Source organism: Protomyctophum bolini, assembly GCF_963924005.1.
Source record: "Protomyctophum bolini genome assembly, chromosome: 10".
NCBI lineage: Eukaryota > Metazoa > Chordata > Actinopteri > Myctophiformes > Myctophidae > Protomyctophum > Protomyctophum bolini.
The window spans coordinates 35,268,116-35,280,570 of record NC_137871.1 but is presented as its reverse complement, the minus strand read 5'-3'; the positions used below and the strand labels follow the sequence as shown (position 1 = coordinate 35,280,570).

Genomic DNA, 12,455 nt, shown 5'->3' with positions numbered 1-12,455 from the left:
ATGAAATGCCATCCTTAAACAAGACAGGAAAGCACATTAGCTTGCTGACCAACTCTCTCATCCCTCTTGATTATTCTGCATTATAGGCCTAATCTATTCGATTTCAAACTCAAATTGATTTGTTCCTTTATTCTAAAAGGTTTGCGGGACTCATTAGTTATAGTCTACAGCAGCAGTTCCCAAACTGTTTTGGCTGCATGTGCACCCCCCGCTACCTCCTGACCTAGTTGACGCATCCCCCCCCCCCCCCCCCCCCCAATGCTAAGTCTTGTTTTATTTGGCTGAAAATGATACATTTTTTAATATGATTATGGCAAATGCACTGAGAGACATGCAGCTGCTGTATACATCTCCTTACAACAGTGGTTTACCGGATTTTGCAGTTTGTGCTAAATAACACCATAAAACCGCCATGACCCTTTTCATGTCACGCTCACGCACCCCCTAGAGGGCGTTCGCGCACCACAAGGGGTGCACGTACCACAGTTTGGGAACCCCCTGGTCTAAAGTCATATACGAAACCAGCTCACCGTTTTGAAGACGTCAAAACACATTTGCCTTTTTAATACTTACTTTTTTTCCTCTTTTTTACAGTTCACAAAACATTTAAACATCTGTGCACAACACTAGAGTTATTTTATAGGCTTCTATAGGCTACCATACTAATTACATTGAATACATTCACTTTCGCGTCCATACGCAGGCCTACAATAGGCCCATGTCTACAGCCTTAAAGAAAGGCAATGCAGAATAGTAATTCCTTAATTCCATCCTGAATAACAGAGAATTGTCCTGTTGTTATAATAAGCCCATTTCGCTGCGTCCATGCGCTTTGGCTTACGTGCGTTTACGCGTCCTGCATATGATCTTCTTGAAGGCCTTCCTGAAATCCCTGTTAAAGATGGTGTATATGATAGGGTTCACGGAGCTGTTACAGTATCCGATCCAGAAGAAGACGTTGAACAGCGCCCCGGGGATGTAGCAGCTCTCCCGGCAGACGGCGTGCAGACTGTACGTGAAGAAGAAGGGGAACCAGCACACCACGAACACGCCCATGACCACCGCCAGCACGAACGTGAAGCGCTTCTCGCGCATCTGGGCCACCTTGCTCTTGTTGGCCGCCGTCATGGGCAGGTGCAGGCGCGCCGTCGCCGGGCTGGGCTGCGGCGGCCGGGTGGTGTCGGCGAAGAGGTGCGAGGCGCGCGCCGAGGCCCAGGACAGGCGGCAGTTGGGCAGCGGCGGGCCCAGGGCGGAGCCCCCCGGGGGGCAGCAGGTGGAGCCCTCCACCTTCCTCCGCTTGGTGCCGAAGCGGTGGCTCCGGAGCTTCCTGCCGTCCGGCGGCGGGCAGCAGCTCTCCTCCAGGTCGATGTCGTCCAGCTCCTCCTCCTCGTCGCGGTGCCTCCGCTGGTTGTTGGCGGTGTTGCTGCCGGAGCTCTGGCTGCTGCACGGGCTCTCCTCCTCCACCTCCACCGCCTTCCGCACGAAGCACGTCTCCGACTGCGACGGCTGGCGCTCCAGGCCGTTCTTGGCCACGAACACGGTGGAGGAGCGCTGCTTGGCCACCTTAGTAGTGGGGACATAAAATGCACTTTTTGGTCAGAAAAAGGAATTTCACCGGAAGGAAAAATCATCTCAATGGGATTTTCTATTGACAATATCTGCTTTTTCTGGCGTGGGGGACTCGGAGTGCAAACCGTCTTTGTATTGGTGAGTAGCGAAATCGTTCTTTTTATTTTTGCAGAAGTCGCCAGGCTGTGCGGTCTCCATGTGGCGACGGAAAGGACAGGAAGTAACGTATAGCCTTAAGGAGAAGTCCTTATTAAGGCTATGGACCAGATCCTACCTTGTAGATCTTATTAAGGCTATATGGACCAGAAGCAGAACATCCCTACCTTGTAGATCTTGCAGTAGACCAGGATCATGATGAGGCCCGGTGCGAAGAAGGAGAAGAGGGAGGAGCTCAGGATGTACCAGGTCTCGTCGTTGAGCAGGCATTCCCTCTCGTCGTGTTTGGTCATGAGCAGCGGCGGGAAGGAGATGACCGCCGAGATCAGCCACACCACGCCGATCATGGACTTGATGCGCCGTGGCGTGCGCTGCAGAATCACAGTCACAATCAATGGGGCTAATGAAGTTTGGTTTACATAGAAGTCAGTCAATTGGGTTTCTGGGGAGTATATTGATTGATTGAAGTATGTATTAACAGTTTAGAGTGGGGGCTAATGAAGTTTGGTTGACTTCTAGTCAATTGGGTTTCTGGGGAGGGCCCCCGCCCCCCAGAGCCGTCCCTATAGTCACATCACAGTTTGACAAGTAAAAAGTGGGTGAAATTCGTTTTTGTGCATACCGGTAGTTCCCATTGTGTTTTCCCCAAGAAAACAAAGAATGGGAAGAAAAGAGATCAAGGCAAGAAAGAACATTTTGAAGCTCATTCCACACACACACACACACACACACACACACACACACACACACACACACACACACACACACAGCACACTCGTAGGGTCTCTCTCTAAGCTAATTTACAAACGGCACAGCCGTAGAGTCTCTCTTATCATATTTACAGGCTGTACAGCCGTACAACCAAGGGCAGTGGTTCTTAAAGTGGGGCCCGGGGACCCCCAGGTCGAGGGAGTTCCAGGGGGTCTACAGCTTAATGATAGAGATAGAACCAAATGGACCCGTTGTATACTCTCAGAGTTACAGACCCATAAGGGTCCATTTGGTTCCATTTGTACACTCTCTTGTACAAATGGAAGTGTTAAATTTAACATTGATTTTACAATATAAAGTGCGGGTCCCAGACCCAGAGATATAGAAATGCCATTAAATGGGGGTCCGTAGCCTAATGCCTGTCAAACTGGGGGTCCTTGAAATTAAAATTACTTTGAGAATCACTGCCAGAGACGTAAGAATCTTCCCTTATGGGGGGTGTGAGCTAGGGTGTCCCTGGAATATCTTTTTCCAATGGGCGTCCGGCCAGCGGGCAAATAAGTGTCAATTTGGGGGTCCAGGACCAGATGTCCCCCTTTGCGTGGGACAGTCCCTCTCATTTCCAATACTTTTCAGGCGTCCCACATTGTGATTGGCAGGCATCAGAGTTCAAATGACCTAATTGTCTGTCCCCTAATAGTTGGCTTTCTGTTGTAAAACTCTCTCATTGTCTCTTTTCCTGCTAGATGTGTTTTTAAGCCTGTTAAAATAACATTATAAATATCCCCTAGGCTAGGCTATACAGTACCAAGTCAGCCATACCACCCGACAAACATTATCATTTTTTAAACAAAATGTGAGACGCCAGGCAATATTTGCTAGCCCACTTGTCCCGGCGTGCACTCAAGCGATATACTTCTGTCCCTCAAATGAACCCCTGACCAAGGGGGGTCTCAGTCTTTTCCACAAGAAGAATCACACCCGTGCGAAGTAAGCGCAAATATGAGACGTGTGGGGACAAAAGCTGTATATAGGAGGGGCTGGCGCCCCTCAAAAATGACATGTATTGTAGTATATATTGATTGATTGATTGAAGTATTTATTAACAGTTTGCAGAATTACAGTAGGCTACATTTCAAGCACAACTCAATACAAAAACTGTCAACTGTGAGTGGACGACCAATAAAGCACTATACGCTTGTTTACAAGAGGGTCCACCATGTTCAATTCATCATTTTCGAGACATACAAATTTACACTTATAGCCAAAAAAACAGGAAATCATCATAAAGGAGGTTAAAAAAAAAGGGATACCTTGAGGTTGTAGCTGACCGCCTTGGTCACGGACCAGTAGCGGTCCAGGCTGATGGCGCACAGGTGCACGATGCTGGACGTGCAGAACAGAACGTCCAGCGCCAGGTAGAAGGCGCACCACGTGCTGCCGAAGAACCAGTAGCCCATCACCTCGTTGGCCAGCGAGAAGGGGATGACCAGCGCCGCCACGAGGATGTCGGCGGAGGCCAGCGACACCAGGAACAGGTTCTGGGGCGCGCGGAGCGCCCGGCTGGTCAGCACGGCCACGATCACCAGCACGTTGCCCACGATGGTCAGGGAGATGATGACGGCCACCACCAGCACGATGAGCGCCGCGGCAGCCTCGCCGTGCGGCGGGGCGTGCAGGAGGAGCGGCGCGCCGAGCGCCGTGGCGTTGCTGGTGTTGCTGCTCTCCTCTTTGGAGACGTTTAGTTCCATCGACGGGTTGTTTAGCTGCGTTGGAGGATCCATTGTGAACGTATCCTACTACACTGTCCTCACATGTCATAATAATACCAATTACCGTCCTGTCGCCCACGTCCTTCCCAAGCCGTGGGTCTGCTGCTGGGGAAGTCCCGTCGCGTCCTCGTTAACAGTTAATAACCCTCGGAAAGAAGAAGCCGTGCGCCGAGGCGTGTGGTCAGTGGGCATGCTGTTGTTATTATACGCGTAATGTTGTAACATTTTACCTCCGTAAGTTTGCCCTTGAGAACGGCTCGTCTCCAAATGGCCGACGACGCGCGCCGAGGTAATTCCGAACATATCCAGCAATAAGTTTGGACATCCCAGAGTTCACGAGATAGCCAAGTGTTTGTTAGAGGCGCCTCTCTCTCTCTCTGTCTCTCTGTCTCCGGAGAGAACGGCGGGTCCGGGGCATCGAGACGGTCCTTTAGCCCGGGTAGTCCTCCTCGATCCCTCCGCCGTGCGTATTATTCATTGTAGTTGTAAACATGCGCGCTTCGGAAACGCACGCACTTCTCTCTACACTGCTGGAGGAATGTATGTATCATGTGTATGCGCATGCAGCAGGAGTGAACGTGAAGTGAGAGAGAGTGACATCATTCTGAGTGAGAACCAACCCAGACTAAACTTGAGAGAGGGAGAGAAAGAGAGAGAGAGGGGGGGGGGGGGGCATTGTGTGTGTGTGTGCTGTGTGTGTGTGAGATGGGAGGGACAGAGGAGGGACAGAAAGACATCAGCTGTAACAGGCACATCTTGCTGTCTCTTCAGTGGATTATCTTCACTCAGTCTCCCCTTTCTTTCCTGTTCTCTGTGTCCATGGTTTCCTCAAGTTCAAGCAAGGAAGCTGTTTGTATTATAAGATTGCAGTGTGCAAAGATGACATTGCTCACTATATTTCAACTCATGATTGATTGATTGAAGAACTCTCTTTCTTTCTTTCTTTCTTTCTTATTTTTATTGGTGTAGACCTATATTTCTTTAGGCAGGCTGAGTTTTAATGTAATGTGAGAGTGTACAAAGTGAACCAAATGGGTCGCTGCCATCGCCGCACTTACAGTATAGTATAACATCAGCTGATCGATGTGATCAATCAGTCTAAAGAGCCTTTTAAACAAAACTGTGGCAAACTTCTCTTGGATTGTATTCTGTCTTTAAACTGTACCAGAGCATTATCCAAGAGTTCACACATTTCGCTGATGTAGAGTAGACCTTATGGCATGTTTACATATCCATTCATCCATCTTCAACCGCTTATCCGTAGTCGGGGCGTGGGGGCTCTCTCTCCATCAGAGAGCTCCAGACTTCCCTCTCCAAAGCAACATTATAGTAACTTAATTCTGGGGTGTGTTCCCGGACCATCTTGGAGATATGATACCTCCATCTGATCCTTGGTCTGGCTGGGGGTCTCCTTCCAGTGGGACGTGCATCGAGGACCTCCCTAGGGAGACGCTCGAGAGCCAGATGCCCGAACCACCTAAGCTGGCTCCTTTCCAGACGAAGAAGCAGAAACTCTACTCTGAGTCTCTCTCGCGTCACTGAACTTCTCACCCTATCTCTAAGGGAGATGCCATGCAGCCACCCGCCTGAGAAAACTCATTTTGGCCGCTTGTATACAGTACATCCGCAACCTTATTCTTTAGGTCATGACCCACACTTCATGACCATACGTGAGAATAGGATCGAAGATTGCTCGGTAGACAGAGAGCTTTGCCTTCTCAGCTCTCTTATCGTCACAACAGTGCGGTACAGCGACTGCAATATACCGCCCCAGCCACTCCGATTCTCTGGCTGATCTCCTACGTATCTCGGGGTATGTTATCCGTGTGTATTTATTCATAGCCATACACTTTCCTGGAATTTCTTAGACTGATATTCTACAATATAATATGGTTGTGACGAATGGCGGTAATACCTGTTGCTGAGAAGCTCACACACGATAGAGGTTTATAGTTACATAACACAGTGCAGTGTTCGGCAGTCATGCAGGGCTTTAGCACACGCACACCCACACACACACACACACACGCACGCACTCACGCACACACGCACACAAAGGATGCTGGCCACTTTGGGGTCATTGTGAAATTCCTGCTGAGCTGATTATGGGATATAGAATGGATGTGAATGTGAAAAAGCTTTCTGGATTTCTAGGAAACCCCATTGAAGGCTTAGTTTCAGAAGTAAACAGCACCTTATGCAGTACAAGGTCAGGGCTTTTTGGCGACAGTAAACATCTGTGTATGTGTGTGAGCCCCATGGAGCCTTCCTCATGGGTCTGTAACTCAGAGAGAGTGTTGAAACCAAATTGACCCGTACATTTGCAACAGGATCCCAGAGGTCAAACTGGCGACAGGGAATTTATAATTAATTAGGTTTATAAACAAACATTAAATATCCATAGACTTGGCTGGCCTACGATATGACAGACTAATTTCGGAAAGCCATGCGTTGGAGGGTCTAGCGCCTGCATGCACACAAAAAGGCTGAGTATCACTGTTCTGTGTGGAGTGCAGGGTCTCCATGCAAACATCTCAGCGGGGAGTCCGCTGGATGATTCAGAGAAGGAGGGGAGGGCGGACGAGGTGGAGGAGGGAGGCATTCTTCCTTAGCCTATTCTCTCTCATCTGGCTCTCGCCTCCGTGAGCTCAAAGTAATTGAGAAGAGCTAACATCAGGACGACGGTCCAATTAATCTGTGGCCTGCAGACCTTTCCCTGAGGCTCCAGACTAGATGCACAACAGATATAAAAGAACACAGGATGCAGGCCAGACGGGTCTCGGTGTCCATGACTTCAGACCTATTTACTTTTAGCAAACTCTATTAGGTTTGTTAACCGTTTACAGACCTAATAGAGTTTAGAAACTGTATACTTAACCAAACTAATACTTAGTTGACCGGGGTCAGCTATGTTTGAAATAGTCTCGCGTGTAGCCAGACAACTTTTCCACAATCTCCGAATGCTTTATACTAGCAGGGGAGCCCAAAAGGTAGATTGTGATCTAGCAGTAGATCACAAAGGCTGTGCAGGTAGATCACAGCATGGCATGGTCCTAAAAATATATTTGATTTAAATAGGACTTGACACTTGAATTAAGGTGACTTGTCAGCTCAAACCCACAATGCAATACTTTGTTTTCAAGATTGTTGTGCAACGTCAGTAGCATTACAAAGTTACAAACAAAAAAACACCCTACCAATTCCATTCTCCCCTCCATTTCCATTTGTGTTTGTCTTATGTCTTGCTGTACTGTATGTAACGCCAGCGACGCTATTCCATCAGCCCCAGATACATTTTTAAACAAATTTCAGCAACGGGATAATATTGTTTTGGTGGGTAGATCTTGTTGAGCTGGTCATTTTGAAAGTGGCTCTCAAGTCAAAAAAGGGTGCGCACCCCTGCTATGTAGAGTCTGAAACTACACCTCCCACAATCTGAGCAAGGAATAGGATAAATTTGCGCGACTGTAAAGACATGGAATGAAGTGGGGAGGAGGCTTCACTTTCGCTTTATCGCTTGCTCATGATCAGAGCTTCCAGACTGTATGATGGAAGCATTTGAAAATCGCGAGAGGCTTAACAGTCTGGCAACATGAGACTAGTTATTTACTGTAATAGCTATACCGAAAATAGCAGATCTACAAGTTGTGACCGTGCCGCTTGTAGAAATGCTATTTTAGGTGAATGCCCTCCTCCCCCAGAATAGAGCGTCGCAGTCCCACCCCCTTTCAGAACGACGAGTGGCCCAGGAAATGAATCCCAATGCATTGTTAGTATTTATTTAAAGACGGTTACACCGTGGACAAAGCCAACTCGGATCGTGACGATCAAATCATTAGAAAGAAGAAAATAAAGTCAGGAGACAACACTATTTGTTTTGTTTTTCTTCTTATAAATTATTTGATCGGCCCAAAACATTGTGTTCATTGTCATGATTTGTCACGATCCGAGTTGGCTTTGTCCGCGGCTTGACCGTCTTTAAATAAATACTTAAAGAAAAGCCTATGGGAAAAATGCATTGGGATTCATTTCCTGGGCCACTCGTCGTTCTGAAAGGGGGAGGGACTGCGACGCTCTATAGCGATGCTAGAGTTCATTGATTGATTGATTGATTGATTACTTTATTGAAAATGTATTCAAAAGGATAGACGCAAGAAAGAACAATACAAAACAGAAACCAAAACAACAAACCTTTGTATTCTGCCCTGCCCCCCGTCTTTAAGAAACAAAATACTTTGTATTTATCCCTGCCCCCTTTTCCAAAGAGGAAGGGGGGCAAAGGTATTTTGTTGTTGTTAAACATGTTGTTAATAGCGTGGTTCAAAACAATGGCACGTAAGACTGTATGCATGATCACACAGTACCCGTCTGTACACAAGATTATGACACGGGCAATTAGTTCTCACTTGAGCTGTGAAAAGAAGAAGGGCTTAAAGTGGACTTGAGGTGGATCAACAACTATAAGGAGATAAAAAGATAAAATGTGGGATTCATAGTTGCATAACATAACAGGAAAATGTTTTAAAGTGTCTGTGTCACAGTTTTTGTTCTCCTTTGTGGCCACACATGCACGCATGCACACACGCACACACACACACACACACACACACACACACACACACACACACACACACACACACACACACACCTATTCTAAGCACAATGCCCCGTATCCTGGCGATTTGTAAGCAGCTTCCTGTTGTGGTGTTGTAAGCGCACACCTCAGTGGCGACTGGGCGTTACATCCTTGTGTTTTGGGATGTCTACCTTCCTCTGGCTAAAGGCTTTCCCACAACACCACCCATATACAGACCTAAAAATAACACACGTTTAACCCAACATTACACTTACTTTGATTTTCACAATGTACATCTCACCATCCATTAGGGAGCAACCTAAACATGTATTGAAAAATCACACTTGTGTGAAGTGACCCGACCTCCCAGTCTCAGGGTGGACACTTTAACCACAAGGCCACGGAGCTGGTATTGGCTAGCGCCCCTTAAAAATGAATACAAATTATCAATCTGACAAAATGATACATATTCAAAATGAAACATCCATACATTTTCAAACATTTCCTCCATAATAGCAGCAATAGTAGATCTACAAGCTTTTAGAGCAGATAATTCCACTGTACTAGAAGTTAGGGCCCTCACAAATTGCACCGCCGATCCAACCAATATGTCTGAGTCCGAGTAGTCGTCGTACCCATAGACATGGCGTGGCCAGAAAACTATTGCGAGACGCAGCGAGAGGCAACAGTCTGGCAACGTGAGACTATATAGTGCTTCACAAAAGCTTCCGATGCATGCGTCACAGAGCGGACGTTCGGGTCTGACAAGTCCCGGAAAAGACGTGCTGTGATTTGCCAGTAGTCACTTGAGTGGCATATTTGGGCATAGCTACTTTGGGAACTCCTTATATGGCCTATACGAAGCAATTAATCGTTAACTTGTCAGCCACTCAGCCCTAACAAGATGTGGGAGGACCACCCGTTGGTTCGTTGACCCAGGGGACATAGTTATGTGATCAGAAGAACACGCAGTGGCAACACAGTGAAGCTATGGAACCCAAGAACAATCTGTATATAGTCTCTTGGAATCATCTTTCATCAAACAAAGACAGACAGACAGACAGACAAGGTGGAAACTGAGCTGCCTGCACTTTCTAACCATCTGCCAATTGTACCAACAGACTCGATCAGAGACACATATTTATCACAGCTTACAAACAAATACCCCCAAATAATCTCTGTCTCTTTCTCTCTCTCTCTCTCTCTCTCTCTCTCTCTCTCTCTCTCTCACACACACACACACACACACACACACACACACACGTGCGCGCGCACACAAACACGCACACACACACACTGATATTGTCAACAGGTTGTCGTGATATGCTGGGTCTCAAGCAGGGATTACGTAAACGTGGCTCCAGGGGGAAAAAAATGGTTCTCGAGTCGGGAAACCGCTGACAAGAGAGTGAGAGATTTCCCAGACTGATTGGCTCCCAAAGGTCAGAGTGAGGTGGGTGAGGTGAGAAATGTGAATGACATTGCAGGGTGTGGATGAGACATATAGGCCTGTATAGCAGAAATGTGAATGACATTGCAGGGTGTGGATGAGACATATAGGCCTGTATAGCAGAAAGGTGAATGACATTGCAGGGTGTGGATGAGACATATAGGCCTGTACCCGAACCATGCATGCATGGCGCAACACATGTCGGACCAGTGCATTGTCTTGAGTGACGGGTGATTTCCGCATGTCGGACCTTTGGTGTGTCAGATCTGCGTGTGCATCCCGGCCTGTAGGCCTATAGGGTGTGGATGAGACACGGATGGATCAAACATTTAAGTCAGCAGCCCAGCATCGGTGAGTGATGGTTGGTTATACACTGCTGCTTTCATTCAGATAACAATGTTGTTGTTGTTTTTTGGAGTGGTGCACGCCACTCCAATGAATTGGAATTTGGGAATGTCCGTAGCCCTGTTGAACAGCCCGGGCCATTAATTCAGGTGGCATTCGGGTCACGACACACACACACACACACACACACACACACACACACACACACACACACACACACACACACACACCGCTCAGTTCACACGGGTATTTTTACGGGTGGCTTGAAAAGCCTAACCTGACTCCGGCAGTATTGAGTTCAGGTTCCGTCCTACCTGCATCTGCATGGTCTCTCTCAAGTAGGAACCATGCATGAACCCGAAGCAGCGGGACAAAAGTATATCTCCAAATATATCTCCATAATGATTTTGAGTCGTAGTCTTGTTAGCTTGTGTTTACATGTGCGCTGTGGCACAACTTCAACACGTCATCAGTCTCGCGTTGATCCCGCCTCTAGCGGCCGCATATCGCTCCGAACAGCACTGGTTCGGAGTACCCCATCGCTATGGGGTACACACTGATGGATAATTTTTAATTATTAAGACATTAATTGTTTGTGGATGTCATATTACATGTTCCCTATGACTTGTTTTTCATGTGCCTCAGGTCACACTGCCCCACTGATTTTGTTCTCACTTCTCCCCTAGCCAGCATGTAGATAAAGTTGTTTTCTCCCATTTGTACAGTATCAGTGAGAACTGTTGTTTGACCTTGTAGCAAGGCAGACTTCATGTCTCCCCCTAAACATTATTATGTCTTAAACGTTATATTCGTCCACTGTATGTGCATTATGCTTCCTGGGTTGTCGGGATATGACCGGCCCCAACATTGTTCTGACAATGACACGTAGCACTGTGTGGCTTTCCCAATCTGGATTAAAATTCTATATTAACCGTGTCCTTTTGGTGACACAGGGAAGAGACTTTTTGTAATTTGGCTGGTATGTGCATTCATTCTTTGTGCTCTCCGAACTGAAGTGAACTGGCTGAAACATTATAAGCTCCTGACTGGACAATCAATTTCTTTTATGTGGATTCAAATATTCATCTTTGGGTATTTAAAGGTATTTTTCTAAAAGTATTTCCTACTTAAGGTATTATATGGATATTGATCATTCTCCTAAAAAGTATTCCTGATAAAGCTGATTCTTAACTTAATAATCTAAAAGGTTTATAACCATTTTTGTTACAGGCTCTCTGCCTAGGTTTTTGGTATTTTATTGTAATCTGATTACCTTCGAGTATTTCTACATTCAGAGGTTTTGCTCTGCTATCGAAGTTATTAAAATATACAGTTCTTTCTTATTAGCATTATTAATTACCTTAATTATACATTTATTCAACAATTTGGTATCTTCTCGCCGGTTCTAACACACACCACGACAACTCTGTTCACTTCATGGGGACTATAAAGGCCTGAACTGGAAGTTTACGCAATGCATTGGAGTCTATGGGCTGTATAGACTCCCCCCTCAATGTCGTAACTCTGTCTTACTCTATGGCTCTGGTACACACAAACAGACAAAGCTTGGCATAGGAGGGGCTAGCGCCCCTCACAAATGCACGGACAGAACGTGAGAAATCTCCCACCCCTCTGTTAACCCTGCTCCCCACGGATCTGTTGTAATGTAATGGCGTTTGGAGTATACTGACGGGCTTGACTAAATCCACTCGCCCTCCCACCTGGCTCTGATGAGGCACTTTTCTCCAGTAATAGGCTATATAAGGTGCTGTTGGTTGTATAATGTCCCAGGAATAAATGCCCAGAGGTGCTGTGTGAGTTGGTCGGTTAACTTCCAAGTGATTTATAACCATGCCTTCTTTCAAGACATTAAGTT

The 12,455-nt window shown here is 46.8% G+C and overlaps 1 protein-coding gene across 1 annotated transcript; it reads right to left on the bottom strand.

Moving 5' to 3' along the window:
* Positions 1-575: 575 nt before the first annotated feature.
* adra2db (adrenergic, alpha-2D-, receptor b) lies at positions 576-4,785 on the bottom strand. Its single transcript, XM_080773982.1, has 3 exons — positions 3,750-4,785; positions 1,893-2,096; positions 576-1,563 (listed from the first exon to the last, which is right to left on the bottom strand). Exons 1-3 carry the CDS (start codon positions 4,218-4,220, stop codon positions 838-840), a joined length of 1,401 nt encoding a protein of 466 aa, XP_080630108.1. The 5' UTR covers positions 4,221-4,785; the 3' UTR covers positions 576-837.
* Between the last annotated feature and the right edge of the window lie 7,670 nt (positions 4,786-12,455).